This window comes from Falco biarmicus, chromosome 6 (genome assembly GCF_023638135.1).
Source record: "Falco biarmicus isolate bFalBia1 chromosome 6, bFalBia1.pri, whole genome shotgun sequence".
Taxonomy (NCBI): domain Eukaryota; kingdom Metazoa; phylum Chordata; class Aves; order Falconiformes; family Falconidae; genus Falco; species Falco biarmicus.
In genome coordinates, this window is record NC_079293.1 from 28897703 (window position 1) to 28925444 (window position 27742).

Consider the following 27742-nt stretch of genomic DNA (forward strand, 5'->3'; position numbering starts at 1 on the left):
CAAAGTTTCTTGGAGTTAGCAAAAAGACAATTTATGAAGACATTTAAAAGCAATAAACAAAGTTTCTATAGGATCAAAAGTAAAAATTAATTTAAGTAGTGAACTACTTATGTAAATGATGGGTTTGCAAGATTAAAATAATTTTAAAAAAATCAAGACAACATGCTGTATCCTGGTTAGCAACAAGCATTCTTTTGAGAATCAAACAAAATGACACAGAAAAGAATCCATAATTTCCTTAACGTAGGTTCTAGTTTCTTATATTAAAACTAAACCAACTTTTTGAAGAATAGCAGGCTACTGGCATGGCCTTAAAGTGCTTCTTACATGAACATATACCCTTGGTCTATGTCGAGCCTGGCTTACCAAAACATATTAAATGTGGTCCTAAGGATTCTAAGTAAAGGCAATATTCACAAAATTTAACTTAGTAAGACTAACCTTCTGAGATTCCCCCTTGTACATCGGTGTGGCAAGAGAGGTTTCCTTCCAGAGTGATTTAGAGGAACTTAAATCAGGCATTTTCAATTGCCCTCATGACAACTATTTATACCTCCTCCTGGGTACTAAGGCAACCCAAGAATATAAATCCAAAGTCAGTTTTTGAAAAAACACAATTGTGTGTCATCCTTCAAGAACCATAAAAGAAAAATTTGTTGTGCCCTTGTAAAGATAAGTTTTTGGACAAAATAACTTACCCTTGATCTTTTATCTAAGCAGTCACAAAGAAAGATTTCAGAAAGCAAAAACCCACAGCTCTTAAGTTAAATAAAAGACAGGCAGCCTTGCTGTATACATAAATTCTTAAATTCTTCTGTAGAAAACACCCAGAGTTACACAATAACCAGTTGCTGGTGATTCTTGCACAAATACAGTTCACACTGGAGTTCAGAAACACAGCACACTTGTAGTGTCCTTTGGTCAATACTTACACTTTCATAAACTTTTCAATAATTAACACAGGGTTTAGCAAATTCTGGGTTTTGTGTTCATCAATGAATCAAAATACAAATATACCGGTACCATGTCCCAATTTGAAAAAGTTTTTTTCCATTTGAAAAAGGAAAAGAGATAAACAAGTTTCTTTAAAAAAAACCATAAAATAAATCAACGAAACAGTCGTCCTCTTCCACGTTTGCTCTTGAGATGATTAGCAGAACGCCTAAGAGTTTTCCTCTCTTGACGATGTTGTTTCTCAGCTTCCTGCTGTTTCTTTTGCTGCTCTGACTGGAATAATAAAACAAAAATAGTCAGGTTCTTGTAAACTTACGCATCACCTCATTGTTCAAGTACCTATATATCAAGTCAGAATTCCATTAGGAAATTTTACTGTAAATGGTCCCAGGCTATCTTGTCTTATACCATATGTCTTATAACGTACTTGTTAATTCTGGGTATCCCTAGGCACTATCATTCCAAGCAATTCAGAGCAAACATTTAAGACAAAGCTATCGAAAACCAGTTCATAAAATCATGTATTTCAGATCAAAACCGATGTCTAACAATAGACTGTAAAATTACACTCTAGAATTTACGATTTAATGCCCTTAAGAAGGCAGAGCACAATTTGAAGCTATTTAGTTTCCACTTTGGTAAACGAGTACTACCACATTTAATATTTGCACACAAATGGATTTAATGAAGACAAAACAGTTAAGTTTGCTGAAACATACAGGTTTTTTAAAAAGTGTTCTTAAAAGTTCCTGAACATGTTTGATATGCTGTATGCAGTTCTAGAAAAACTTTCCACATGAAAATAATTTAAAATCTCTGCTCACGTGGCACATGTTCTATTAATGTTTTTTCTCTTCATCAAAAAGACGCTGAAAGGGTTTAACTTACATACCACAAGATGAAATGGCTCTTACAGCCATAAACTACTATTTTCTTTGGAAGACTAAGGCTTGTCTTAGAACTAAGCATAAACGGGAACTAGCAGACTTGAACTAGCCAAGCTCAGGCAACTGTCTATGCTATAAAATACTCCAGCAATTAAAGTAATTTCAACAGCAGCACAGATAACTGCATTAACAGTGTGACAGAATTACTTGATATGCAGCTGCATCCCCACTGCATCTAATTCTGTAATCAGTAGCATTCATATATTAGCCTGTCTCTCCCTGAACCTCCCATTAAAGTACAATTTAAACTTGAGCTAGAGATTTGTATGCATAGACAGCATTTTGGCTGAGGTGAGATATGAACCAATTTACCAAATGTAACAATAAGCTCATACTAGTATTGTAGTAATAAAAGCTAGTGGTCTTTAGACTTCGCTGAAACGTACTGACTCCCGATTCCACTGCAAGTAGGGTAAAAAGAAACCCACTATTTGAAAACTGAGTAGTTTCTCTGTCTCCAGACCTCATCTGAAATGGTCTTAAGAAATCTTAATTTAATTTTGACTGCTACTGCTAGTATGCTGTAACTAAATGATCTTGATTTGCATTTGAAGCTTCGTTGGGTTTTTATTTGGGTTTTTTTTGTTGTTGTTTTTTTAAATGTCCTTCCATACCTCCCTAGTAATGTAAAGCATTTCAGTATTCTAGAAACCCTGCTATTTTGTTACATCTATTTGCTATGATAAAGCATGCTGAAACTGAGAAACAGGACACACTGCGGGAACCATACTAAAATCTCCTGAAAACGGAACTGTGAAATATCAATGCCAAACAATTTCATCACTGGACCTGTCAGTGGCTGCTGGGCATCTGGGAGGCTGCTAACATACCCCAAATGCAGCAGCCAAGCACAGTCTCAATTCCACCGAGTTACAAGGTCAAGTGATAACAATCCTATGGAAGCACAATTCTCTCCCCGCCACTGAGTCTTTCTACCTACTCCTAAATACACCTGTGCTTTAAGGAAAGCGCGTCACAAAGCGGAAGTTGACGATCACAGTAACACTAAAACAAAATCCCTTTTTTGGCTTGCCAACCTCATCTCTTCATCCTCTGAAAAGGAGCGTCAAGACACAGCATACTGCATAGAATGACTTCTCCCTAGCTCTCCCTGCTCCTTTCCCTGGGACTTCAGAATATATGTGCAGGATCTGTTTATTTGAGAGAAGACTTCCAAGTCTCATTTTGCTATTTTGTTGATAGGACAAAAGATCTCCAACTGCAGACGCCTTATTTTTCTTTTAATTACACCTTAAAAAGTATTGTTCATGCAAATGAGCACAACATATGTATTTCAATAAAGCAACATCAGTTAACAGAAAAAAAAATCCATATATGTTAGCAGCAATGTAATTAAAAAAAACGCAAAGCTATAGCATATCTACTGGAATCAAGTAAAAATGGCTTTCTGAACAATTGCTATGTCTTCTTCTGCCTTACTCCCAAATCTTCACAATACTTTTAGTAAAAGGCGATACTTCATTGTTCACCACCGACTAGAAAAAACTTTGTGGCTTTGCATTTTCTAAGTTAAAGCTACTATAAAAAAGACTGTGCTTTTGAAGCCCTACAAAACCCACTTAATTATAGATGCAAGACACTAACATACCAGCTATAGCAGCTGGTAAAATCTCCAGAATGTTTATCCTAAACAGCACTGCAAAGGAATCTGTGACTTACTCCTCAGTCAACACATTTTAAATTCAATCAGTGGAATCAAAAACAGATGAAAAAGGACATCTGCAAACAGACAGTAGTTAGGTAAAACAAGTAAGGTAAAAACAGTCCCATAAATCTGGTTATTCAAAGAATTTTTTCAGGCATACCCGCATACCCAATGTGATCAAATAACTACTTAGCCATTCTTAGCAGTTTTACCAGTGAGAATAGTATTTGACTGCTGATAAGGAGAAATGTATTATACGAAAGAGGCTTACCTGAAGAAAACCAGTTTCAACTGAAGTACATTTTGACAGCTCAAGTATCAATATGGGTCTTCAGCATTTATAAAGTGTCCTTTCCTCAGTTGTAAAGCAATTTTCTAGCAAAAAATCCCTAAGTGTTCTATAATAGTAGCAGATGCACATATGCATTTAACTCTGCCCACAATATAATCACCTGTATGCGATCTACAAATTCCTTAGGATAGGAAATCAAAACCCTTTGGGAAAGGCAGCAGTCAACTACACACTTCCAATGGAATTTGGCAAGTAGAAAAGGTCCAGAGCTCATTCTTGTGATGTGTTACACGAGTTCAACGACAAAAGGCGGCTAGGAGCTCTGTTTTTATCATGCTGAGGTCTAGCAACATTATCAACCAAGAGAAAGCCTGTCACCTATGGCATCCTGACTACATTTGGACCTGCAGACCAAGCAAGATCTGATCAGTCCTGGCACAGAAGTCAGGTAAGGTCACGAGCTTCTGATGGTATGTCTGCAAATAAACTATTAAAAAATGGAAGCCAGTATTTTCCACTGGAACATAAGATTTTATGAGTGCTGCCTAAGTTATAAGGGTATAAACACACAGAGTACTACCGGAGGCTTTTATTCTCTTGGCAAGAAGCAGAAGAGTTGGCAGCTTATAAAGAAACGAAGAAGGACATTAGATCGACGGTTTTAAAGTTCCTGTTCTTTCATGCAAAAACTAAAGTTACTTGTATATTATCTTAAAAAATTATATATATAGCTCACCTTCTTTAATTTGAAAGTTGCCTGTTTGCTGCCTACTGTGGTATCAGACACATTGAGTGTGCCAAGTTTTTCTTCAAGCTTTAAACGATCTCCAAGAGTTTTCCTGCAGAGAATAATTAACATTAGTCCCTATTCTTGACATCTTTTTACTGTAATAAAGGCTGATAATGCAGTCAAGGCTAATCTCAGTTTCTCTGAAACTCTGACATGCCATAACTCTAAAAAATAAACATTCAGTAAACAGAAAAGTTCAAATCATTCACTCCAGATACTGCTTTCAGTAGAAACACTTTTAAAATTTATGTAAAGTTCATCATTCTTCCGCTAAAAAAGCAACAGGACTCTAGCTGAAAAAGAAACCACACCCTTCTATTGATGTAGTTTTCTATGAAATGTCAGAGAAAGTCATGAGTATTCAGCTGCAGCAACATACATGGACAAATAAAAAATACACAGTTTTCTTGAAATCTTATCACTTCTGAGTTGGAAACGCTTTTAAGGGAAGGAAATAATCTTGCCTATACATCAGAATGAATTCATCCTCAAATGAATCACTTCACTGATGGAGACAAACTACTTAGTCCAAATACAAATGACTCTTCAGACACTGTTCCCACAACAGCCTAATGCAAATAGTGTTCCAAATAAAAGACCAATGCAAACAAACGAATGTGGTAACTAAGTCAGACCCTGACCCCAGAGAGGAGCTCCACCTGAGCATATGCCTTCAAGCACACTGCGCTCATCAGTTTCTGTAAGCAAGCTGGTATAGAGCCTCTCCCTCAGGCACTGTAAGTCTAACAGTTCTATGGAGCAGGTAGCCGTTGTGGCCAAAACTGATGCTGCTTTCAGCTCTCCTCCACTGGAAGTTAATGCCCCTATACAAAGGCAACTCATGTGGACGTGCCCTAGTTGCTCCAGGTCGTGATCTGATATTTAACATCACCATTTCTGAATTCATTTAAGTTGGGTTGTAAACTGGAACAGTTGGGGACTGGAAATATACCTTGTTCCCGCATAGCCGCCAGCACAGGAGTGAGGCCGGCAGGTAGGGATGGCACCAGCTTCAGCCAGCCTCCCTAAAGGCACCTGTGAGTCCTAACATGGCTTGTCCTTTTTCTGTAACGTGGGTTCTACAAGTAGGTAGTGCCACCTGAGAATATGACATGGCTTGTACAATCAAACAAGCTCACTCTGCGATGCACTTAGGAAACATTCCCCTAACTGTAAACTAAATTAGTTTCTGCAATTTGAGATGCTACTGTTAGTGCCTCACTAGATCTCTCTGAAGAGGGAGGGCTAAGAGACATTTTCTGTACAAGTTTTAAAGTGGAAAATAAGTCATCATAAAAATACAGACTATTAGCAGCCACCAGTCAATGCCATTTACTATGGATGAAGGGCTCATGGATCGTGACCTACGCATGAAGTCTCTGAAGTCCGCTGAATTTTGGTTAATAAGCCATTTTATGTAACAAAGACTCTTCAGATTAACAATAAAAAAATTACTGTCAAGAATTACTTTATTTCTCATGACTAGGTACTTTGTACTTTTTTCTGTAGTATATTTTTCATTGAGTACATGTAAAAACTTGTTCCATCTGTGCAAATCGGGAAGACATGCTAAGCCTTAGAGCTAACTATGGCAGAAGATCAGTCACCGACATTGTGGTGGGATTTCTACATTCAAGTGAAGTCCCATTTTTCTCCCCTTTGAAAGTGAACTGGAGAAATATGGCTACTACCCAGCAATTATTTAGCATGACTGCCTAGATACTGCTTCAGTCAGGAGAAAAACGAAAATGAGGCGATATTAGCAAAATGCTGTGGGGTTGCAATTTTACTGAATAAACGCAGGTATGGCTATATCTACCTGAAAATGTGCAGACCTCAAATGATAGTGAACTGCACATGCTGACACACACAACAGCTGGGTTGTTTGGGTTAGTTGTTTTTTTTTTTTAAATCATCCTCAACAAATTGAATCAAGAGTTACATTAACAGTGTTATTAAAGGCAACTTCCCCTGCCCTACCATAAAAAAGAAACAAAAAAATCACACCCAGGCACCTCTTTTTTTCCTCATTATAAAGAGAACAGTTTTTCAGGACTTTTCCTGCTGTTTTACTTCAGCAATACCTAGTAACATCAACCGTGCTTTTCTTGGCTTAGTCATCTCTGAAGATACACATATTGACTGCTGTACTACCAACTACTGTAGTTTTTAATTTTGACATGCTCTAACTCCAATACGAAACTTTTTAAAGGGACATCAAGAAAATCAAAAGAGCTCTTAGCACATTTCCTTTTATGCATTCCTTTTAAGTAACTATGTCAGGAACTTATGCAGTAGCTAAACAAAGCACAAGTTTTGCATGTTTTCATGTGTAAGCATAGGAGTGCAAAAGGGGGAAATGAAATGTAGACAAATTTGAGACAAAATGTTTACAACCATGAATAAATTCTGCAGCTTTCCTGTGCAAAGAATGCATAGACTGTTGGTCTATGAAGAAATTTATAGTACACATCACTGCTTTAGAAGTTGGGCTTGGAGCCGTGCTGAGTCAGGAACATGTCAAAAGAAACACCCAGTTTTATATAAGTCATAAACTGTTTCCTCAGGTAGAACATTATATGATTAGAGAAAAAAAGAACACCTAGCCATTAAACGCATAGTGAAGGTATTAAGGTACTTAATTATATTGGTCACAGACCATCATTCCATAACTTGGATAAATCAAATCAAAGACAAACATGCCAGCCTCACCAGATTGTACATGCCACTACAGTCTTTCCAATTTTCAGTACATTACTTGAATTAATTATTTTTATGCTGACTACTTATCACTGAATAAGGCCAGCAGAAAACATATTTAAATATTTTCTTCATAAAATTCAAATATGTAAAAATGATCATTAACCAAACAAGTTAGCTCACAACACAGACTAATTCATTATGATTACAGAATCATATTAGCTGTATGTTAGAAGAAACAGATACCAGTTGTTAATTTTTAAATTTCTTCTAAGAATTTGAGGCATATCAGACTCTATACTAAGAACAATGCTTGGATGAACACAAATGGGATCAGTAAGTAGAGCGCTAACTTCTTAAACAAAAATAAAAAAAGACATGGAAAGACAGTTCAATGACAGCAACTCAGAAAAACTTAAAGGATGTAATGCTGTCACATGCATTTTTTTATCCTTCTATCCTATCCTCCATTTTCTCTCTCCTTTTCCTTTTTTTTTTTTAAAACATATTACATTCCATTCCACCAGCGCACCTACCACACAGAGGTTATCTAACCTAAGCCACCCTAATTACGCATCACACTTTGCAAAATATTCTGCAGAGAATTAGCAGCAAATCTTAAGACAGATTCTCTTCTCTAAAAGCAGTCAAGTCTTTCCATGGTTTATGTCATCACTGATTATTCCTCCATCCACTGGACAGGTCTGTGGTATTTGCTTTTGTTTTTCCTGAGTTCGAAGCAATGATTTTTCTCCCTCAATACACCAGATGAAAGAATTTACTTTGTCCTGTGTCACACTACTATTTTTTTCTAAATGTTTCTCTTCCTTACACCTGCCTTGGCTTATTTACTTAACTTTCAGTATCCTTGTTCACATTTAAGCCTTCCATGCTTTGAACATAATGAAATCTTAATACTTGAAATTGAGCGTCCTTGAGAATTTCCTTCAGAGGTCAGCAGCTGAATTTGTGTAGAACAATGTACGAGTCTGCTGCAGTCATTCTGCATTTTAGGGAAGTGTTTCAATGGCAATGGGAATACACTGCCATTCGACCGGTGTCTCCAGCTCCTTTTAAGTCACTTGTTAACATGACTATAAATCTAAGTACAATGTAAAAAAAATTCTTAACCTACAACACTCTGTTAGTGTCCAGAGTAGATTTTCTCCTGACAAAGAAGAAAAACTGACAAAAGTAAAAAGTTGCTTCATCTTCTGGAAGAAAGAAAGAAAATAAATCAGAAGAAAGCTGACAGAGATGACTAAGACCGTTAAAGAGTCCAGAATGAGTGGGTATATTGAAAATAAAGAACAAAGAAAAAACCCATGTGAAAACAATTGCTGATAAAAAACACCTCAGGAAAACATGGGAATCAGTTCTGCAGAAGTGCTATAAATCCCGATTTATAAAAACCACTACTGCTATTTAACGAGGTCTTATAGGTACAGCATGGAAATCCCAGACTACTAGACTACTGTAGAAACACTGTCTCAGTAATACTTAAAAACCATTTTACATGGTAATTCTAGTTATAAACTTGCAAATTTAATGGACAGGCTGCATTTTTATCAAATGTTTCTTTACGTATCTCCAGAAAATTTCCATCATGAAACAACTAGGTTGTAGAGTCAGTCATTAGTGACATAAAGAAACAGCTCCATTATATACATTATTCACTTCCTTTTCTTTGACTATATCATTTCATTTTAAGTAAAAATGTAACGGCTATTATGAGATCCCTCTGGCCCAGCAACTTGTTTCCAACATTAGTCAGAATTCTGTTCTGCATCCAGCGTGCTTCAAGAACTTTGAAGCTATTGTCTTTAATATTAGTGTCTGCACTTCAAATACTAAAAGGCTATTAAATCTCATTTTCTGAAGGGCTTAACTCACCTCTGAAAAAAAAAAAAAAATCAATGAGATTTGCAGGCATTAAGCACCTCAAAGCCAAGTCCTTCAGTTTGATGTGCTCTTTATACACTACTCAATTACTTCAGTTGATTATCAGTTTAAGGCAATTCAAATTAATAAAAAGAGAGGGGGTTTTGTATTGCAAAAAGAAAACCAGAAATAGTAAGACCTGACAATATCAGGACAGCATAAGTTTCTGGATGCCATAGAAGTACACAAACAAAACAATTTTTCTCGATCCTATCCCCAGAATAGGGACTAGCCATGCAGTGTTCTACATTCTTTTAGAGGGTCAGATGAAAAACATCTAGACTGTCAACGTCATATTGATACTGGGGGAGAAATTTAACCAGTCTCACAGACACCAGTGTTATTTGTGAGAGCAGCAATTCACCAACACCGAGTAATGGATCCTCATATGTTTTACTAATCTCATTTGTGTTGCGCTCTGCTATACTGTAAACATTACAGTTGTTAAACTAGAAAACAATGTTTTCAACAACTATGTCACTAAGTTATATCCCTGAATCGCCAGATGTGGCTTTACTTGTAAGTGCTTCCAAGCCAAAATGCCACTGGCCTACATTGTAGAGAAATGCTTGAGAATCATCCACCCCCAGCTATTAAAATAGGAACATTAGTCTTACTTCATTAATTTTTGTTTTTTGGCAGAGTCTTTGAAGCTTCTGAATTCCTCTCCTTCTTTAATCTCAAAAAACTGAGGTTTCAGTAATGTTTGCTGATCCTCCTTGAACCTTTCCTGCCGCTTTACTTTTTCCTCTTGGCGTAGGAGCTTGCGCTGTTTCCTGACCTCTTCAACCCAGCCTTTTTCATCATCTGAACTCTCAGAACTTTCTGCATCACTTGCTTTTCCTTCTGGTTCTTCCTCCTCTTCCTGCAGACAAAAATAGTACAAAATAAGAAATCATCAACTCATTTTGTTTTCAAACCATTCCTGCAATTAGAGTATGTGACAGCTTTTACATACATACAGTCAAAGAAAACTAAAATTTCAATAGAAGTAATAACAGCAAATGAAGCAGAAGACATTTTATAGAATTGTTTCCACCTACATATTTCATGTTTTTCAAACCTATATTCATGTAGACACAATATTGTTCACATCTAAAAAACCCTAGGATAACATAAATTACACTTAATTACTTTAGCTGATAAGACATTCCTGCATTGCCTCCATTCTTCCTTCTTTCTAATGTGAAAACTCTGAATGCTTGAAGCCAAGAAAACAAATAAACTATGGATTTTTCCTAACGCAAATGGAAAATATTTTACCTGTTCTTGTGCTTCCAGTTCCTCTAAGATCTTTAGTTTCCTCTTTCTTTTCTCACTTATTTTAGAAACAAGTGGGTTAAGTAGCCTAAATTCTTCACTCTGCTCATCCACCTGGAAATCGGGATTCTCAAACATGACCTTAAAACGATCATCTTTGAGAAGACTAGGCAGATTCTGGAAAAGAAGCAAAGCATGAGTGAGTTATAAGACTCTGAAACAGACATTGGTAAAGTAAATAACACCTTTTTAATTAAACACACCTCAAAACCAGCATGTGAAATGCCAGTTGCTTTATCCTTCCAGGTCATATAAAAATCAAGATTTATGCTTATTATATTTTATTACTTTCACAAAGATCAAATATCATTCTAAGCTACCTCTAAGCAAGACAGGTTTTCTTAGGCACACTATAGACACCTTAAATACACAATTACTAATATTTTTGAATTAATGTTTCTCATACATTCAGCCAGCTAGTCTGGAGACATGTTGATATCTATTGGCTAATCAGCAGTACCTCCGAGGCAAATACTCTGCCTGACAGGGATGATTCTGCAACATGTGCAACAAATTATCAGGGTAAACATGTCTTTATGCAATGCTACTACTGTTTTACTGTAAATACCTAAGAGCAAGTGTTTCTATACATCTTATGACACTTTTTCCTCACTGCCCTCACATACAGCATGAAAAAGGCAGTTTCATTCATGTCAAAGTAAAATGATCTCTGTGTAAATTATGCTACTGCTGAATTAGGTACAGGTCAAGCTACAGTTCCAGCTTGTGCGAATACTTGCTGTTGTCACTTAAAAAAAACACTGAATACATAGGATTTTTATTATAAAAAGCAGATCTTTCAACATTGCCAAATTTATAGGAGTATATTTGTCCCAACCCAGCACTACATTTCAATTGCTACCAAAGAAGGGGTGTGTGTGTGTGTGTGTGTGTGTGGTACAGAATACTGTAAATTTCAAACACAGGAACTGTTGCAAATGTATGACTTCCACTCACAGCCATCACACAGTCAACAATAAACCCCAAAGCCTAAAAAATACTGCTCTTCATAAGCCTCTAATGCCATTTCAGGAAAACAGCCAGGACATGCCTTTTTATGTATATACTTTTTAGTTCTCTTAACACAATCTATATGTACTCCTACACAAATCAGCCCCCAATTATTGAACTCAGATTTCCATCATAACACTGGCTAATACACTCTGCATTTAAGATTTTACCACCATCTACTTTTTCGGTAGTTCATGCTTCCTACTAACTGTAACACATAGGATTTCATCAGATGCCACATGAAACCAATGTCTACTTTTCAAGAATGCCATAGTCCTGTGAGAATGAGCACCTATGAAGTGCAACCCATAGAAAGTCCCCCCCAACTCGATATTAAACATTAATCATTTTTTCCTTTAGACTTTGCTTAGGATAAAAATGGATTATTTTCAACATCAGGAAGAATTGCTGTTGCATAAGAGCAAACCATTTCGGCTATTTTATAAAATGTAGTTAACTGTATATACAAAGAAAGGCAATTGTATCTTCAGTTTTACAGATAACATCTATATTGTCATGGTCACCACCAAAATACCAACAAATGCAAACAACAGGTCTTATTTGAACAACTTTGGTATTCACTCTGCATTTAGCCAGCTTCTGGAGCCCTGTGAAGCCCCTACCATCTTCACAGTAAGTATTTCATTTTAAGCTTTAAGTTACTACATGGCCATCTTGCTGCTGCAGCTACAGTGAAGTCCACTTTAAAGCCACCGACTAGAGTATGTTATTTATGAGAAACAGACAATGGAATTTTGGATCTGTTTGGACACATAAAAAACCCAAAACCAACCACACCCAACAACAACAAAATTAGTGTTGTAAGCATTACTATTTCTGTGCTCCCAGAGAAGTCTCCAAAACAAAAGCTCACCTTCTGTTTCCTTTTTCTAGTAACCTGTTGCTCCTCCTCTTCTTCAATCAGTTTGAGTGCAAGCTCTTTATTGACTTTTGGAAGTTTCTAAAGAGAGGAAAGCAATTCATCAGTAAATTACTCTTTTACACACGCAAAAACCTACATGTTTTACATATAGGTATGGTGAAGAGAGAATTCTTACTCCTTCCTATAACTCTTAATGAAAAGCTCCTTGATGAGTTCCAAACATTTCTTGGTACTAGTAAAGCAATAGTGCTTACAGAAAATTTAAGCAGAACTTATGTATCATTTTTTCCTTGTAATACACCAGCTTTAGTACTTTAAAAGCAATTATTTATCCTTGTATGTTGAGCAAATTCAATCTAGAAAGCTACTAGTTGTAAACATGATACTTTTTTTATATATCTCCTTCCACAGTATTCTGTTCTAATGGCTTAAATCATTTAGTTTAAAGAGAGAAGTAGAAACTATTAAGTTTTACCAGTAGGTTATCTGCTCAAGTGGCAGATGTGATGAGATCTGCTCTTTACAGCTTGGTATCAGTCTCTCTCATCTGTGGGAATCACATGCATGGGAATTTTACAGTTCCATTCAAAAAGTTCTATACTTTGTGTCTCTGAAGATAAACAGAATCAAATCCTAAGTCACTACATCTCCAGGATACACTTAAGAATATATTACTCTCTGTATGAAAAGTTTTCCCAGAGGTATACTCATTGTTTACGGGATTTACCTTTAGTTGAACTCTCTGGGCACGTGTTTCTTCTATCTTCTGCCTTATTTTCTCTCTTCTATATTCTTCATAGGCAAATGGGTTGGCCATCATTTTTGCCTTTGAACAAGCAGGAGGAAGTAAAAAGAAGATACCATTAATACAGGATACAGTCCATTATTTGGAGTAACAAAACACAAAGCACGTAAAAACACCCCTCAAACACACACACATTTTATTGTTAAAAGCAAAAATTGACAAGAATCAGACTTATTTACCTTATGATAAAGTCTTATGTCCATGAAAAAGCCATGCATATATGCTCTGAGCAATGACGATCCAATGAGATGAGCAAGGCCTGGGAAAAAAGTTACAGAGGATTTCAAAGATCTTTCATATATAAAGAACTCCTATTCCAAGTTGGCCACTTCACTTACCCGATTCAAGACAAGCAAGCACTGCCAACGCAACACATCAAACAGTCACATCTATTACATCAAGACTAAAGTAAAACCACAAAAAGAAAAAGTTTGGCCAGCAAGAAATTCGAGCTTCTTCAGAGCAACAAAATCCATTTTCATTGTCATAATACATGTTACTGTGCACTTTTTAAAAATGCCCCCATGCACTACATTCCATAAAAGTTTACAAGGAAAAATTCAAGACTATTTTTTTGAAAGTCCATAGACGTTTGACAGTCACTTTTTTAGTGTGGTATAGAGATGCTTTTAATTAAAGAGTTTTGCCTTGGGTCATATCTTTGAAGAATCAACATGTTGAAAAAAAATACAGTACCACATCACATCATAAAACTGTCACCCTAGGCCCTAACCTAAGTAAGAATGAAAATACTTAAGAGTTCTCTGATTTTCCTCCCATGTATCTTCACAAAATTCCAAGACTGAGAAAAGGAAAAGCTTTTTGATAGCAAAATATCCTCTACAGACCCCAAATCTTTAGAAATGAAGAATTAACAAACTTCTTCTAAAACTAAATAGAGAAGAAAAAAAAAACCCAAACCAAAAAACAGAACCACTGAACATCTCAGAAAGTAATGTCCCTAAAAATTGTTTTAACTGTTTCCAGGAAACAATCTTCCTGCACACTCCAAAACGAGAATACTCCAGCTAATGGCTAGTAATACAAAGAATTCATTGACATATGAAATACGAAATACCCTTAAGCTGGTTCTTCATTTGAAAGCTTGCTTGTATGGGGAAATGAATTTGACTAGGTCATAGTTAATTTAAAGCAGAGCTAAGTATTCCAAGTCAAGTCTCTGTGTAGATACTACTACATTGCCTTATTCCCTTACTAGTGGGATAGGGGTCTGGCAGGCTACATCGAGGCCATCATCTACTCTAGAACTCCTAATGCTGAAGATGCAGGTGCTTTGGATGACCTCCTCCTTGTATGGCCTCCTGCCAGGCCAAACCCAACTCCCATACTCTGAGGTAAATTAATTAAACTGGAGCAACACATTGCAATCAAAACATGTAACAGATGGAAAAGGACTAACTACCTTGTGAGAAGCATGCCTACCTTCTCTGCTGTAACTTTCAGCATTCCATTTCCTTGAAACTGTTTCTATTAGCCCTAGAATGATCTGTATTTTCTGGAAATTACTACATTCAAATAGGGTAGCCTTTGGCAGATTTTGCTATGAGTTCCAACGTACTATTTGAGGACCCCAAAAGTATTTTGAAAACTAAAACAACTTCTCTTCCTATGCCTTCCACTTAGTGTCTGAAAGTACACACACATTTCTAGACATATTACATCAGCAAATATCAATCACCTCCTTAGGATAAAAGTCTGAGAAACACAACTATCTACTGTTGCACTGGTTGGGAACCAAAGAACATAAAGCCATCAGTCTGGTATATTAATAACAAAGATGACTGGAATGAACTATTGTCAGTGAACTTCTAACTGTCCCCATATGTCACACTGGAATCACAAAACTTACATGTGTAGATGATCAAAAAATGAACAAGTAAGTCAGATGAAGAGGGTATTCAACTCTTTTACCTAAATTTTCAAGGTCTTTTCTGGTAACGAATTTGTAATCATCATAAACTGTGCTCTCTGGACTCTCTTCCAGCTCTTCAGTCAAGTTGTCTAAGAAGGAACACCATTTTGGGGCAGGTCCTAAAACCTGTGGGTATTATAAAAAGTTATTATATTTTATATCCTTACAGAAAAAAAAAAACCAACCCTACAGTTAGGCTCTCTGCTACTGTGCTGTAATGGAATAACAAATGAACCCTTCTGAAATCAAACAGACCTTAAGAGCAACAGCCGTTAGAGAACACAATTAAACCTACTGCTTGCATTAACAATAAGGGGTACTATAGATTATTTAAGCATTTTAATTTAGGTCATTTATTTGAGACCAACAAGCTAGAGGTTTGAAGTTTAACTGTTTCAAGTTGTCCCAGTTCAATTGATTAATTTATCAAAAGCTCAGAGCCAAACATTATAGATGAAATTAACAGCACTAAAAAGCAACTAATCTGTAAAGCGCTATTGAATCTTGGAACTCATTAGGTTCACTATGCAATCACGTTAAATCCTATTCTGCCCTATTTGTTACAACTAAAACACCACAGGCATATTTAATGTATTTTTATTCAAGAATAAACACAGAGTGTATGAACAGACAATGAGAAATACTAGAAAACTTGCATATTTCCACCATGAGGCAAAGGATTTATTTGAACAATATTATGTTGCACTATTAATGTACTTTTCCATATAAGCTTCCTCCAATTTCCCAAGTTAACAAATTAGCTCCCTTCACTCTTCCCTCCCGCTGTTCGGATTGAAATTCCTCTCTATCCTGATGCATGCACCCGTACTCAACTGTTCCAGTACTATTATTTTAGTAGGCGAGTTAGCTGAACGGAAAAATCCAACACTATAGTTTTCCCTCTAGAGCCAATCAGCTGATGTTTTAGAATGTGAAGTGGCCAGTTAACCCTAAGGCTTCTAACTTGTTTGCCAGAAACACACATTAAAAACTCTGCAGTCAACATGACCATAGGAATGGTTGTGATTCAACAACATTTTAAGATCTTCTTTGATTACAGAGGCAAGTAGAAGTGATTTCATATATATATAAAATACATAAAATTTGTTTTAACATAATAGCGTGGTAACAGTACAAGACAGTGCTGTTCATTTAAAAAGCAGTGTGTTACTACTCATTCAAAAGTCTTCTTTTGAAGACAACTACACATAAAAATTGTAAAATTGTATTCTTGACCATAGTTATTCCACTAATAATCTAGACTGTAACACTCCAGAAATAATATTGTATTCTAGACCACTACCGTCTCTATATCAAGTATGACTTATCTTCACAAGGTATCAGCCCCACCTGAGAACTGTAACATGCCAAATGAAAAACCACACTTTTTCCACATTGCTGCCTTTTTTATTCCAATCAGTAAGAGCTTTCAAGGAAAGACACAAGATGTCACTAACAGTACAGACTTTACCTGCTTAATGAATCAACCAAACCCCTGTGTCTGCTCCAGTAATACACAGTTTAAACCCTATGTAACATTCAGATTGATTTCTTGTCAACACTGCAGAAGCTTGTGTCTTCATCTTATCTCCACCCAGATTTTTTTCAGTTATTTCCCCTAAAACCATTTTTTCAAATCTAAATGCCAAACTTTAATATTAATAAGAAAGCGGTCTAGACATATTAAATGTACCACTGGGTTTCATGCCATTCAATAAATCAGTTATCTGTGCTCCCTTACCAGACCATCAAAGTATAACTGGGATGGAGGAATCTTCTCTAAAGTTTACCTATAGTTTTGTTTTGGATGAAGCAGTTTCTCCTTTTTATAAAAAAACAAGTTGCTTGACTCACATCCATTCCCATTAAATAAAAAGTTCCCCTTCATTCCATCTTGCTGACACATCATGTAAAGATCCCTATCACTTCAATAAACCTTTTTCATCACTTCCATGTCTACGACACTCTCTGCTCCAGCCTTGCAAAGTGCTCATTACTCATCAGAACTCAGGCCAGTCCAACCAATTAGGGTAATCCCCCTATGGGATCTTGACTGGTGTAAATATTTGAACGAGTAACTAAAGCACAAGTCTCACAAATAAGAGAAAACAGTTTATCTGATCTTCAACTGTACCTCCACTCACTGTTCCAAGTATCCCTGCACTCAAAACTTGATATTGGGAGTAAAACCCTTCATGGCACTTAATCAGTGCCATAAAATACAAAGCCAAAAGATCCGATTATTCACTATACTCTGTGGAGTGAGTTGGATGACCGGCTGATAGAAAAGAAGGGGGGGGGGGGGGGGGGGGGGGGGAATGAGATAATTGACAGAAAAAAGCAGAATACCAGGGAAAAATAGGAAGCCCAACCATTATTCAAATTCCACATGTAAACTGACAAAAAGGAAAATCCTACAGACATGTCTGTGTATGTTTTATTGCCTTATTTCCTGCTCTCCCACCCTACTGAAACCACTTGTCTACCTATTCTAAGGACACCTTAGAAGCTTTGTATACTAAAATGGAACATTTTTTAAACCTTAGCAAGAAATTTTAAAATAGAAAAGGCAAACAACACCAGCCACAACAACAAAAATATAAACAAGAAATGTCCTTCTCTTGCAATAGTAACTCTTCACAGAATTTAATTGCCACTGCATTTTAGCTGCAGAGCCTAATGCTCCTGTCATTCACTGCCAACAACAGACACCCCAGGGTGGTGCCAAGAGCACTGTGAAATGGCAGGCTCTGCCACTGCCGTGCTCGGGTACAAATGCAACAGTTCAGAGAGCTGGTCTGCACCAGATTACTAAGGCTGAGGCAAATGGGTGAAACCTGTCTGTCCCTCCCATTTCACGGGTTTCCATACAGCGGGTGCGCAGCAGCCAGGTAGGACCCCTCAGAGCTCCTGCCACCACCTCAGCCTGGAGTGCAGTCCCCACCAAAACCAGCAAAAATGCTGTGGAGTTGGGTGAGCTAATTAATACATTTATATATATATATATATAACAATATATTGCCAATTTAGATTGGGAACATACAATTCTACCATATCCAAGGGAGAAAAATGCACTGGAATTCACAGCAAGAATAAGAAAATATTGTCGAGGTAGGTAATTGCATGCAACTAAACTGACAGATCTCATTTTTGCAATATGTAGCTATCTCTGAAAGTTTTACAAAAGTTGCACACAGGTAATGGGGAAAACCATTATTAAATGAGTGCACATCTACACTCTGCTTTTACTCAAATATTTCTTAGGATAAGAAACCAGACACCATCACCAACAGTGACTGAACCAGTATTTTTTTCTTTCTTTCACTATTCTACTCTCTCCTCCCCACCCAGCGCTCTCCTCCTTAACTGACTGGACAAAGGACCAAAACACAGTTAACTTACATCGTGTCCCACCACCACACTGCAAGACAGAGCAGCGGCTGGGTCACACCAGGCAGGAGATGTACAGCCAGGGAGCATGGCTCTCTCCCCCCCACAGGTGGGGGGGCTTATCGCAGGGGGCTTCCTGCTGCAATACACAGGTAACAGAGACATCTCACCATTGCCTTTTGAGTCTTATACCAAACCACAAGAAGATTTGGACATTTTAATCATTAGTATCATGCCATCTTAATGCCATACTTCTGTTAGTACACATTAGAATTTCTTTTTTTAAAACTTTACACACAGAAAACACAAAATATGATGAGTAATCTAGCATGCAACTGAGCAGACAGAAGTGCAAGGCCAAACTGTTAAGGAAAAGGAAGAGAAAAACATTGGCAGAAAAATATTTTTTTAATATTGTAAAATAACTTCAAAAAACACAGTTCTTTGTATTCCATTTTATAAGACGTTTAACTGAATAGTCTCGTAGCATCAGAAATCTTGTATGGCACAGCTCTGCAATGCCCAATTCCTGAGCACTTCTGTAGAAAATATCATCCTGCCATTGGTCTGTAATTCCCCTGAAATTAATGAAGGCTAGGACAGAGTAGGTATTATTCTTAACCCAAAACAGATGTTCCTTATCTTCAATCTGGAACATCCGACCACACTTGCATTTTTAAAAGCCACTCAACAATTTGACAGCCAGCTCTGCAGAGTCCTTAGAGCCACAGACAAACTGTGTCTAATCCTAACTAGTATTAAACATGCTCAACAACTTAAAAAGAAGCCCAGGATGTGTAGAAGCTGTCTAGGGAGATGTCATGAGATTTAAATTAAACCTTTGAATGCGCATACAGACAAGTACTGTTAAGTATGTGTTTGAAGGTTTCAGGGACCATTTTTAGACGAGTGAACTGAACAGTTGCTCTTTTCTTCTCAGGGAGTCAAAACGGGTTGCAAAATGTATTTTTCAGGATGTTAAATAGTAAGTCCTTGGAAGATTTCATACAAAGCAGCGATAAACTCTTCAGCTGTAAATAAGATACACACCCAGCAGAAACTCCTCCCAACCTTCATTAATGTATTTTAGCAATGAAAAACATGCAAATGTTCACAGACAGTGTAAATCAGATTTTAAAATTATTAACTAGAATTTGCAAGGTTTACACTGCATGAATTCACTCTAGAAGACTAACAATGTATGTGGACATCATTCAACAAAACACTTCCAGAGGCTTTGGAAAGCATAAGTATTAACAGCCGTGGCTGTACAAAACTGCAACATGTGGTTTCACAGAAACTTTTCACAAAAATTAACACTGTAATGCCGTATCACGCATATCATAGTGTTGACCGAAATCAGGACACATAGTAATACAGTTAGTAACAAGTACAAAAATACATCATATCACTGCTCTTTCATAACATATTTTAGAAGTAAAGCCTTCTTTAAGAAACTCAAAAAGTACCTCTTTACAGATTTTGTTAGACAGTAAGACCTTTACCAGGTAACAAAAATGTATTAGTTAAATAATTCACTGCCATGCTATTGGAATAACGCTGACTACAACAAAAATAACATATTTTTAAAAGCCTTCAACAGAGCTCTGGGTACAGTGTATTGTGTAAAAATAAGGTAAGCATGTTAATAACTGTAAGGCAAGATCGGAACTGGCTAATGAAAACCTTATGCTGAAAGGAGTGTTACTGCACAAAAAGAAGTTTACAAGTGAAGCTCCAAGGCCTATCCTAGGAAATATTTTCAGTAACGACTGCCACATATGGTAGGAGAATGCCAGTAAAATTTGCTGATGACAAACTGTCAGATAAGAAGGGTCAAATTCTCTCAGGGAAAAAAAGCTACCTTGAAAACCAAAATGCTGGAAACGGGATGAAACGTATAGCTGACCACTATGAGCTGTAAAGAACAGAATAAGAAAAAAAGATAAAAACTGATCATAAGACAACAAAACAGTCATGTAAGGCCAGAATGACGACTCAGTGGAGTCATCTCGTACAACTCCAGGCAATAACGTTCAGGATACATGAATGCAAACTGTAGCAAGTACAGAGAAAGGCTGCTAGGGTGATTTCTGAAATGTTAATGCTTGCATAAGAATAAATACATGCAAAGTTTTCACAGTGACACTGTAAATTTGAAAAGTTAGCTAAGGTTCAGAGGAATGTGACTAAACTAACAGCCTTTTAATGGAGATGAGGAAGAAACAAACAACTAATTTTGATGAAATATGACACATTCATGGAAAAGATTATAGAATGTGATTGCCTGCAATAAGATGGGCCTGAACACCATGATCCCAGGAAGCTCCTCCATTCCTCTGTTCCCATTTAAAAAGAAAGAAAAACAAACCAAAGACTCCCACACTTAAAGCACTTCAAAGAGAGATTCTTTTGTAGATTGTAATGTCTTTAAATATATTTTATACATATGAGTCAATGACTTCACATACATATTATTACTATTATTTGTCTCCTACAGATAAATAAAATCTTAGGGTTTTTTTTTTTGGGGGGGGGGGTAATAAAATGGCACAATAAAAAGCATTTTAAACTTAACAGGACACATTTGCTGGAGAAAGCAAATGCACATCTACGCATGCATATTCTCAGCTTCAATCACATCATTTAACAGGAGGAGAATACAGAAGGTCTAATGAGGGAGGAGAAAAAAAAATGAGTGATCCCCAGGGTGTGGACAGTGATTGAAATGTGCAATTGTGTTTTAAACATAATTGGCTCCCTAATTGCATAGTCAAGTTTAATTAATGCAATTACATGAGTAATTAATTACTATTCATTTTAAGAGTACTGTTTTCAATGTTTTGTTCTCTAATTTTAAGAATTAGACAGATCTCAATATGTAATAACTTTGAATAGTTTCCATCTATACGCATTGAAAAGGCACCTTGTTAACAGTCAAGGTTACATCAATTGTAACTGGTAACTCTCAAAAAACAGATGGATTATTTCTAGCTTGTAGACATGAAAAGCTGTGGCTCTCCGTTCTTATTTCTATGCTTTTGGGCTTCAGTCATACCCAGCCCAAGAGATCAGCTGGTGTTAGAAGGGAGCTTTGGGATCGCATTACCTTGTTATGTTTCTATCTACAACATTTCCATATACAGTGTTTCCCTTAGCAACCAACGTGCTCCAAACAATTTGTGATTTTGAGTTTCATTCTGCCATTTCCTTTCTCATCTACTTTCTTGCTATGAAAACTCTACAATCAACTTCAGTTGTGCCCTGTTAATCAGTAATTCCATTTAATTTACTGAATTCTTTACAATTTTTAGATTATCTAAATTAATGGGTGTTTGGAACAAACTTCAAACGAGACTGCCATGTATTTTCATTTTTCATAGTTTCACACTTTTGTTCACCCTGTGTTATATCGTGTAGATTTTATGCTTTTACAACCATCAAGTAGCTTACTGGAGTACAGCTATGAACAGGAGAGACTGAATAGCTTATTTTTCCTTCTCAGCATACTACTGACAGCAGTATTGCATTTGGTTTTAAGCCCACACACTCATAAATTTCACTGAACTATACAACGAATTGGCTCTTTCTTTCATCCTAACTCCAGCACATCCAGACAGTTTTGGCAGATTCATTAATCAGAGAGGTTGGTTTTCCTACCTTTCACTATGCTATGGAAGCTGCCAAATCAACAATTTGGAGGTTTTACTCCTTAGAGAGCATGTTAAAGGAAATGTTGCTTTTAAGATCTTCCCAGTGTTAAACAAAAAACTGCTGCAGGAACTTGCACACATCTTCTAGGAATGAGATACTAAATCTTTCAGCCCTAGTAGTTATCAGATAGTGAGTACTACTTTTTCTAATCCTAAGCAGTCTGGCTTTATAGTGTTGTTTTCTTAAAAATCTCATATTCTCTGATCTGACAGGTATTAGAGTCAGTTAACCAGTCACGGGTCTAAGCTCACTGTGTCTTCCTGGTGAAGCCACAATCTTTTGAAGGAGACAACAATCCCGTTGCTCAGAGTGTTGGGAAAAAAATGCCCTCTAATCGGAACAGCAAATAATTTTTCAGCAAAGAAAGTTACCTCTTAAAATTGTTAATAAAATTAGAATAGTTCTCTTCTTCAGGAAACATGAAGAAAAAGGGATACTTCTCACAAGACATCTGTAACTTAGCAGCTGTGGCATCAAAAGTAAGGAGTCCGATGCTTTCACCAATGTCCCTGTCATGTTCTGACATGCTGACATATATAAATGATAAACACTTGACACTATTGCTGTGGATCTTCTAATTTAGCAGACTCCCTACACATTTTGGTACATTAATGGTACTCCCTACACATTAATGGTCTTTAGACCATTGGAGCTGAGACAATTTGAGGTCAGAAAAATTGGTAGAAACTTAAGTACAAGAACTCACTACTTTCACACTAAATCAATTAATCAAATGAAGCTCAAGAGGCAAGAAGAGAGTGGCATCTCAAAGTATGTGTTATAAGCATGACAAGCTTCAAGCACTTTCCTGTAAATACAGCTGGAAGTGAATGAAAAGTTCCTGGAAGTCTCTTCTTACTCTATACAGCTTCTATAGCATATCTGCTGTAATAACAGAGGCACTTAGGCGTTACTTAAATACGGTGCAGTAAGTTCAGCTGAGACTGACTTCACAGGATTTATTTACCTGTGAACATCTGCTGATGGTCTGTTTCTTTATCCATGGAAACAAGGGAGCAGATCAGCAACCACATTTTACTTCAACCATCCACACCTCCCACTCCCTACCACATCTGACTGTGCCCTTACCAGTTCCTTCACATAGGCTCTGGTATTCGTTAAAACCTTCATAAGGCAAATTTACTGTCCAGTGACAATGCCACACAACCCACCCCTCACAAACCAAACACCTCCACACTTCGTATGAAGTCTAACAAGAAGAAAAAAAACCAACCCTATCCTATCATGATACTCTTCAAAGAATAAATCCCTCACGAAGCTTTCCCCCTGCATTTACAATTGTGACTGCAGGGGAGACCGACAAGGCAATGGCAAGTGGGTGCCTTCCCAGCCGCCTTGGCCTTTTTCTTACACAATGAGAGATCTCCTACACAGCTTGTACTTGTTCCAACATGGTCAGAAATCTGTGTCTCAAAACCTAATGGCATCTCTTGCAATACGAAGGCCATGGGCCATCAATGGACAAAACTTCCACTACTAATAGATATAAGAGTAATATGTGCATCGATTTTAGTACATACATAATAGCCTCTGACTGCAACCTAAATCACCAAGTAAGAAGAAGCAAGAATAAGACAGAAATGCAAAATCCCAGCTAGTCCCCTTCTCCATTTCTCTGATGGAACAGGAAAATTCCCAACTGTCACACCGTGTTGGGACTGACTTGTCTCTCATGCTGTTAAGTGGCCAGGAGCAACAGGGCTGTCACAGTACAAGCCAGGGGCCAAGGAACATTCAGAGCATAAATATCTTTACAGCCGTGAAAACTAAACTTACTGGAGTTCAGAGCATGACCTGCATTTTAGGGAAGTTTGAAGTATGCTACAGACATAAAGGTAACAGCAAATCCAGCTGTACGTCTGCCTTACATAACTGACAAGCTACCGGAAATCTAGGAACGTGTGAGCTTCTAGTAACTCCCTGCCATGGCAGCTTAATTGCTGTTTGCAAAGCTGGGAGGAAGGCTGCTCTGGGAGTTTATGCAACTACTGCCAGACAACACAAAGGGAAGGAAAGGCAACTACCTGTTGGGAACGTGCAACTCCTCCAGACAGATAACAAAGATAACCTCAGCATAAACCAATTTACTCTTTACAGAGCATGATGCTAAAGAGAAGAAATTTTATATAACTTATGACACAATTTTCTTTAAGTAGGAAACTTCTTTCAAATATATATTTGAAAGCTTTCACATATTTGATGGTTTTATTTATCTCTCAGGGTTGTGTGACAGAAATCTTAAATCCTCACAACTTTGTTACTGTTGCTGTATAAAACACTCTTAACTCACACTTCGTTCTCACAACGTTGAGTGCAGCACAGAAGATGACAACACAGATAAGCCACAAGAGTCACTTGCCTCTACTTTCAAATACAATGAAATAAAGACTTAGTTGAAATTATCACAGAGAAAATTCTCATGTGCTTTGTCTTTTCTGATCCAAAAGCTAAAAGACACACTAATTCTTATAACATGCTGATAGACCACAGTATAGTACAAAACTTCCTTTCAGCAATTACATCTTTCCGTTATCTGTGACTGCTTCTCTCTTCACTGACTGAAGTTGAGCAGCTGCACCTCTAAATTTTCAGAAACCAAGTGAAGAATAGATGGCCCAAAGGAAGGAACAAGTGCAACTTTAATAATAATAATAAAAAATATCTTTCAGATACTCAAGGCTTAATTTTTCCACCACTTAAAAAGGGGAGCATACTTCTCCCTCAAAACCTGTTTTGAGGGCCCCATACTACCAAGTGCTTAAGATACAGTCACAATGCTAAAAAAACATGTGAGTCTCAAATAGCAGAGCAATTACCTGGTATAATTCGGTAGAACTGCTTTTAAGAGTTTTCTCCTTTGGTCTATGAAAGGTATGATGCGAACTATAAGGAAGTATGGACTTAACAGTCAGCATACTGATATCTATTAAAAAACCAAAAAAATAAATGAAGAAGTGATGCCTATCATACTATCAGCCACAACAGCAGTAAGCAGGGATAATACATCTTCATAATCTATACATGATGTTGAACTCCTACATCATCTGCACCAAAAAACATCTAAACCAAGTTTTACAGGAAGATCAGAAATTGTTTCCTGATTATCGCACGTTGTGTTTTCCTTCTATGTATGTGTGATAAGCGGTACAGTGTCTCTTAGCCAGTGCATGGGAAATGAAGGATATCCTTTGTTGGGAATAAGCCCAGCATGTTATTTTTCAATTTGAAAGTGTTTAGGTTAAAAGTAGGAAGCTCACATTTCTGTTTGTGAAGATAAACAATTTTTTTTCCTATGCTTGTAAATACTGTGAGACAGGTAAAGTTATCATTCACAACATACTTTTTATATTGTTTGCGCAGTTTTCTGTGTAAAGGCTTGGACTGTTCTGGCTAGAAAACACAGCTCTAAAAGACTGATATACCAAAACTGAGAATTAGCTTAAAGGCCAAAGATGCCCTCAAGCATCTCTTTGTTAATGGGAAGTTTTTTTCTTACAACACTTGGCAGCCCCAAAGCACAACTATGCTAGTTAACAACCCTGCTTTCCACTCATTTCACAGTTCTCAAAAACTGAGCAAACGAAGGCTAAGACCAACGTTTCCCATTCTACATCATAACTACTGTATTTTTATTTTACAACATTTTTTTCCCAGGGAATGAAGCATTTTTCTACACCATATATTGCTTCAGGATAGAAAAGCTCTTAACACAATTCAGTTTCATGGCTGCTTTCCACTTGACCTAAAACTTCTTAGGTCAGGGCTGTACTGAATGAGATTAATAACTGTCTTCTAAAAAATACAGCCTCATCTTACTATCTTCCAGAAGACAGCTGAGGCAGCATTAATCCAGAATGACCAAATACTGCCAATAGGAAGACATGAAAACATCCCAAAAGAAATAAAAATCTCATGCTCTAGTCCTAATCTGTTCTATTATGCCAGCCATAAATACGAAAAGAATTGCATCATTTGCTTCATAGCTTTTGCCACGCAGAAGCCAAAAAACAGTTGAGAAGATCTTGCTTTAACTCCAACGGCACCTGTAAACAACATGAAGAGCACTGACTATACAGAACATTGGTCTTAAAGGTATGAACTATAAGGTGTGGATAGCTGTTTTTCTCCAATCATATCCCCACCACAAAAACTCGAGAGAAAAAAAGACAATTAGTAGAACCCAAAATAAAGAAAGGATGAGAAAGTCAGTCTTAAGAGTGATAAAACTGTTCTAAAAAGCTACAACCATAGAGCTAAGCGTGTCACACGTGAGAAACCACCCACATCTTTTCAAATTAAAAGTGACAGACTAATGACAGATATCTGGTCATCATAACTCCCTGTACAGAACTAGTGAGAGCAGTCACCAGGCTGAGAGAAAACACTAACCTATTTCAGATAAATGCTTATTCTGTCTGAGTGAACTGAACACAACCCTTTGGTCAATTCAGTCAGATGTAGGTTTAGAAGCAGCTAACCTGGAAGCCTACAATCAAACCAAAAGCATGTTCATCATTGATTTACAATCCAGAACTGTTCCAGACTAGTATCAAGAAATAAATACAGGGGGTGAACTAAGGTATTAAAAAACTGTCTTCACTTGTATTTCCTTCAGTACAAGTTCCCTCTACAGATTTGTTTCATCAAATACCCAGTGCATTAAATGAAAACATATAAGCTAGTAGAATTTGGTGCCTTAATCTCTGATTACATTATTTCAGGGTGAGCAACTAAAGAAAAAGTAGTTTGTTCTAAGTTTTTCTAAGAATTTTTTTCCAAATCTAAGGGAAGCATTTTTTTTATTTTTTTTTTTTTTAAAGAATGAGCATTTCTGAGGCATATTCAAAACAAAAAGTACCAGGAATGTCTGGTTTAGTTGAAAAGCCACTCAATTTGAAGAGGATAAAATTCATAAATATTTCTAGCAATAAAGAGATCCAAATATCTGAAGCGGGTATTGTATTAGAAACCAGACCCATTATAAAGATATTCTTGGAGAAACTGAATCATTGAGTAGGCAAGAAATACTTGCCCTTGAAACATTTCCAGTTTATAACTCCAACAACCATGAACTAGGAGAGCGCTAGGATATCAAATTATTTTCCAAAACCACCTGAAATGAAGCCAGAGACGCTCCAGGATTTATTTTTTCTTAAAGAGCTTAATATCTTCGCTACACCAAAAGTACATTGCTTCTAGCCTCAACAGGGACTTTTCTGCCAAGACTGCAGGAAAGTAAAAAAATACAGAACACAGAATATTACACTCAATTAATTACACGCTTAATTGCTCTCTTCTTCCAACAGCCTAATGAACAGAGCAAGTTTCAGTTTCAGTATGTATATGCAGCCCAGAGTTTCAAGCCCAATAAAGGA

The 27742-nt window shown here is 36.9% G+C and overlaps 1 protein-coding gene across 1 annotated transcript in view; it reads right to left on the reverse strand.

Moving 5' to 3' along the window:
* Positions 1-791: 791 nt before the first annotated feature.
* NOL10 (nucleolar protein 10) overlaps positions 792-27742 on the reverse strand; it is a 53240-nt gene continuing 26289 nt past the window's right edge. Inside the window, exons 14-21 of the mRNA XM_056343433.1 lie at positions 15242-15368; positions 13489-13568; positions 13232-13330; positions 12496-12582; positions 10554-10727; positions 9908-10155; positions 4596-4698; positions 792-1227 (exon numbers count right to left, since the gene is read on the reverse strand). Coding sequence (XP_056199408.1) covers positions 1108-1227; positions 4596-4698; positions 9908-10155; positions 10554-10727; positions 12496-12582; positions 13232-13330; positions 13489-13568; positions 15242-15368 — 1038 coding nt within the window. The 3' untranslated portion in view covers positions 792-1107. The remainder of the gene's footprint in view (positions 1228-4595; positions 4699-9907; positions 10156-10553; positions 10728-12495; positions 12583-13231; positions 13331-13488; positions 13569-15241; positions 15369-27742) is intronic.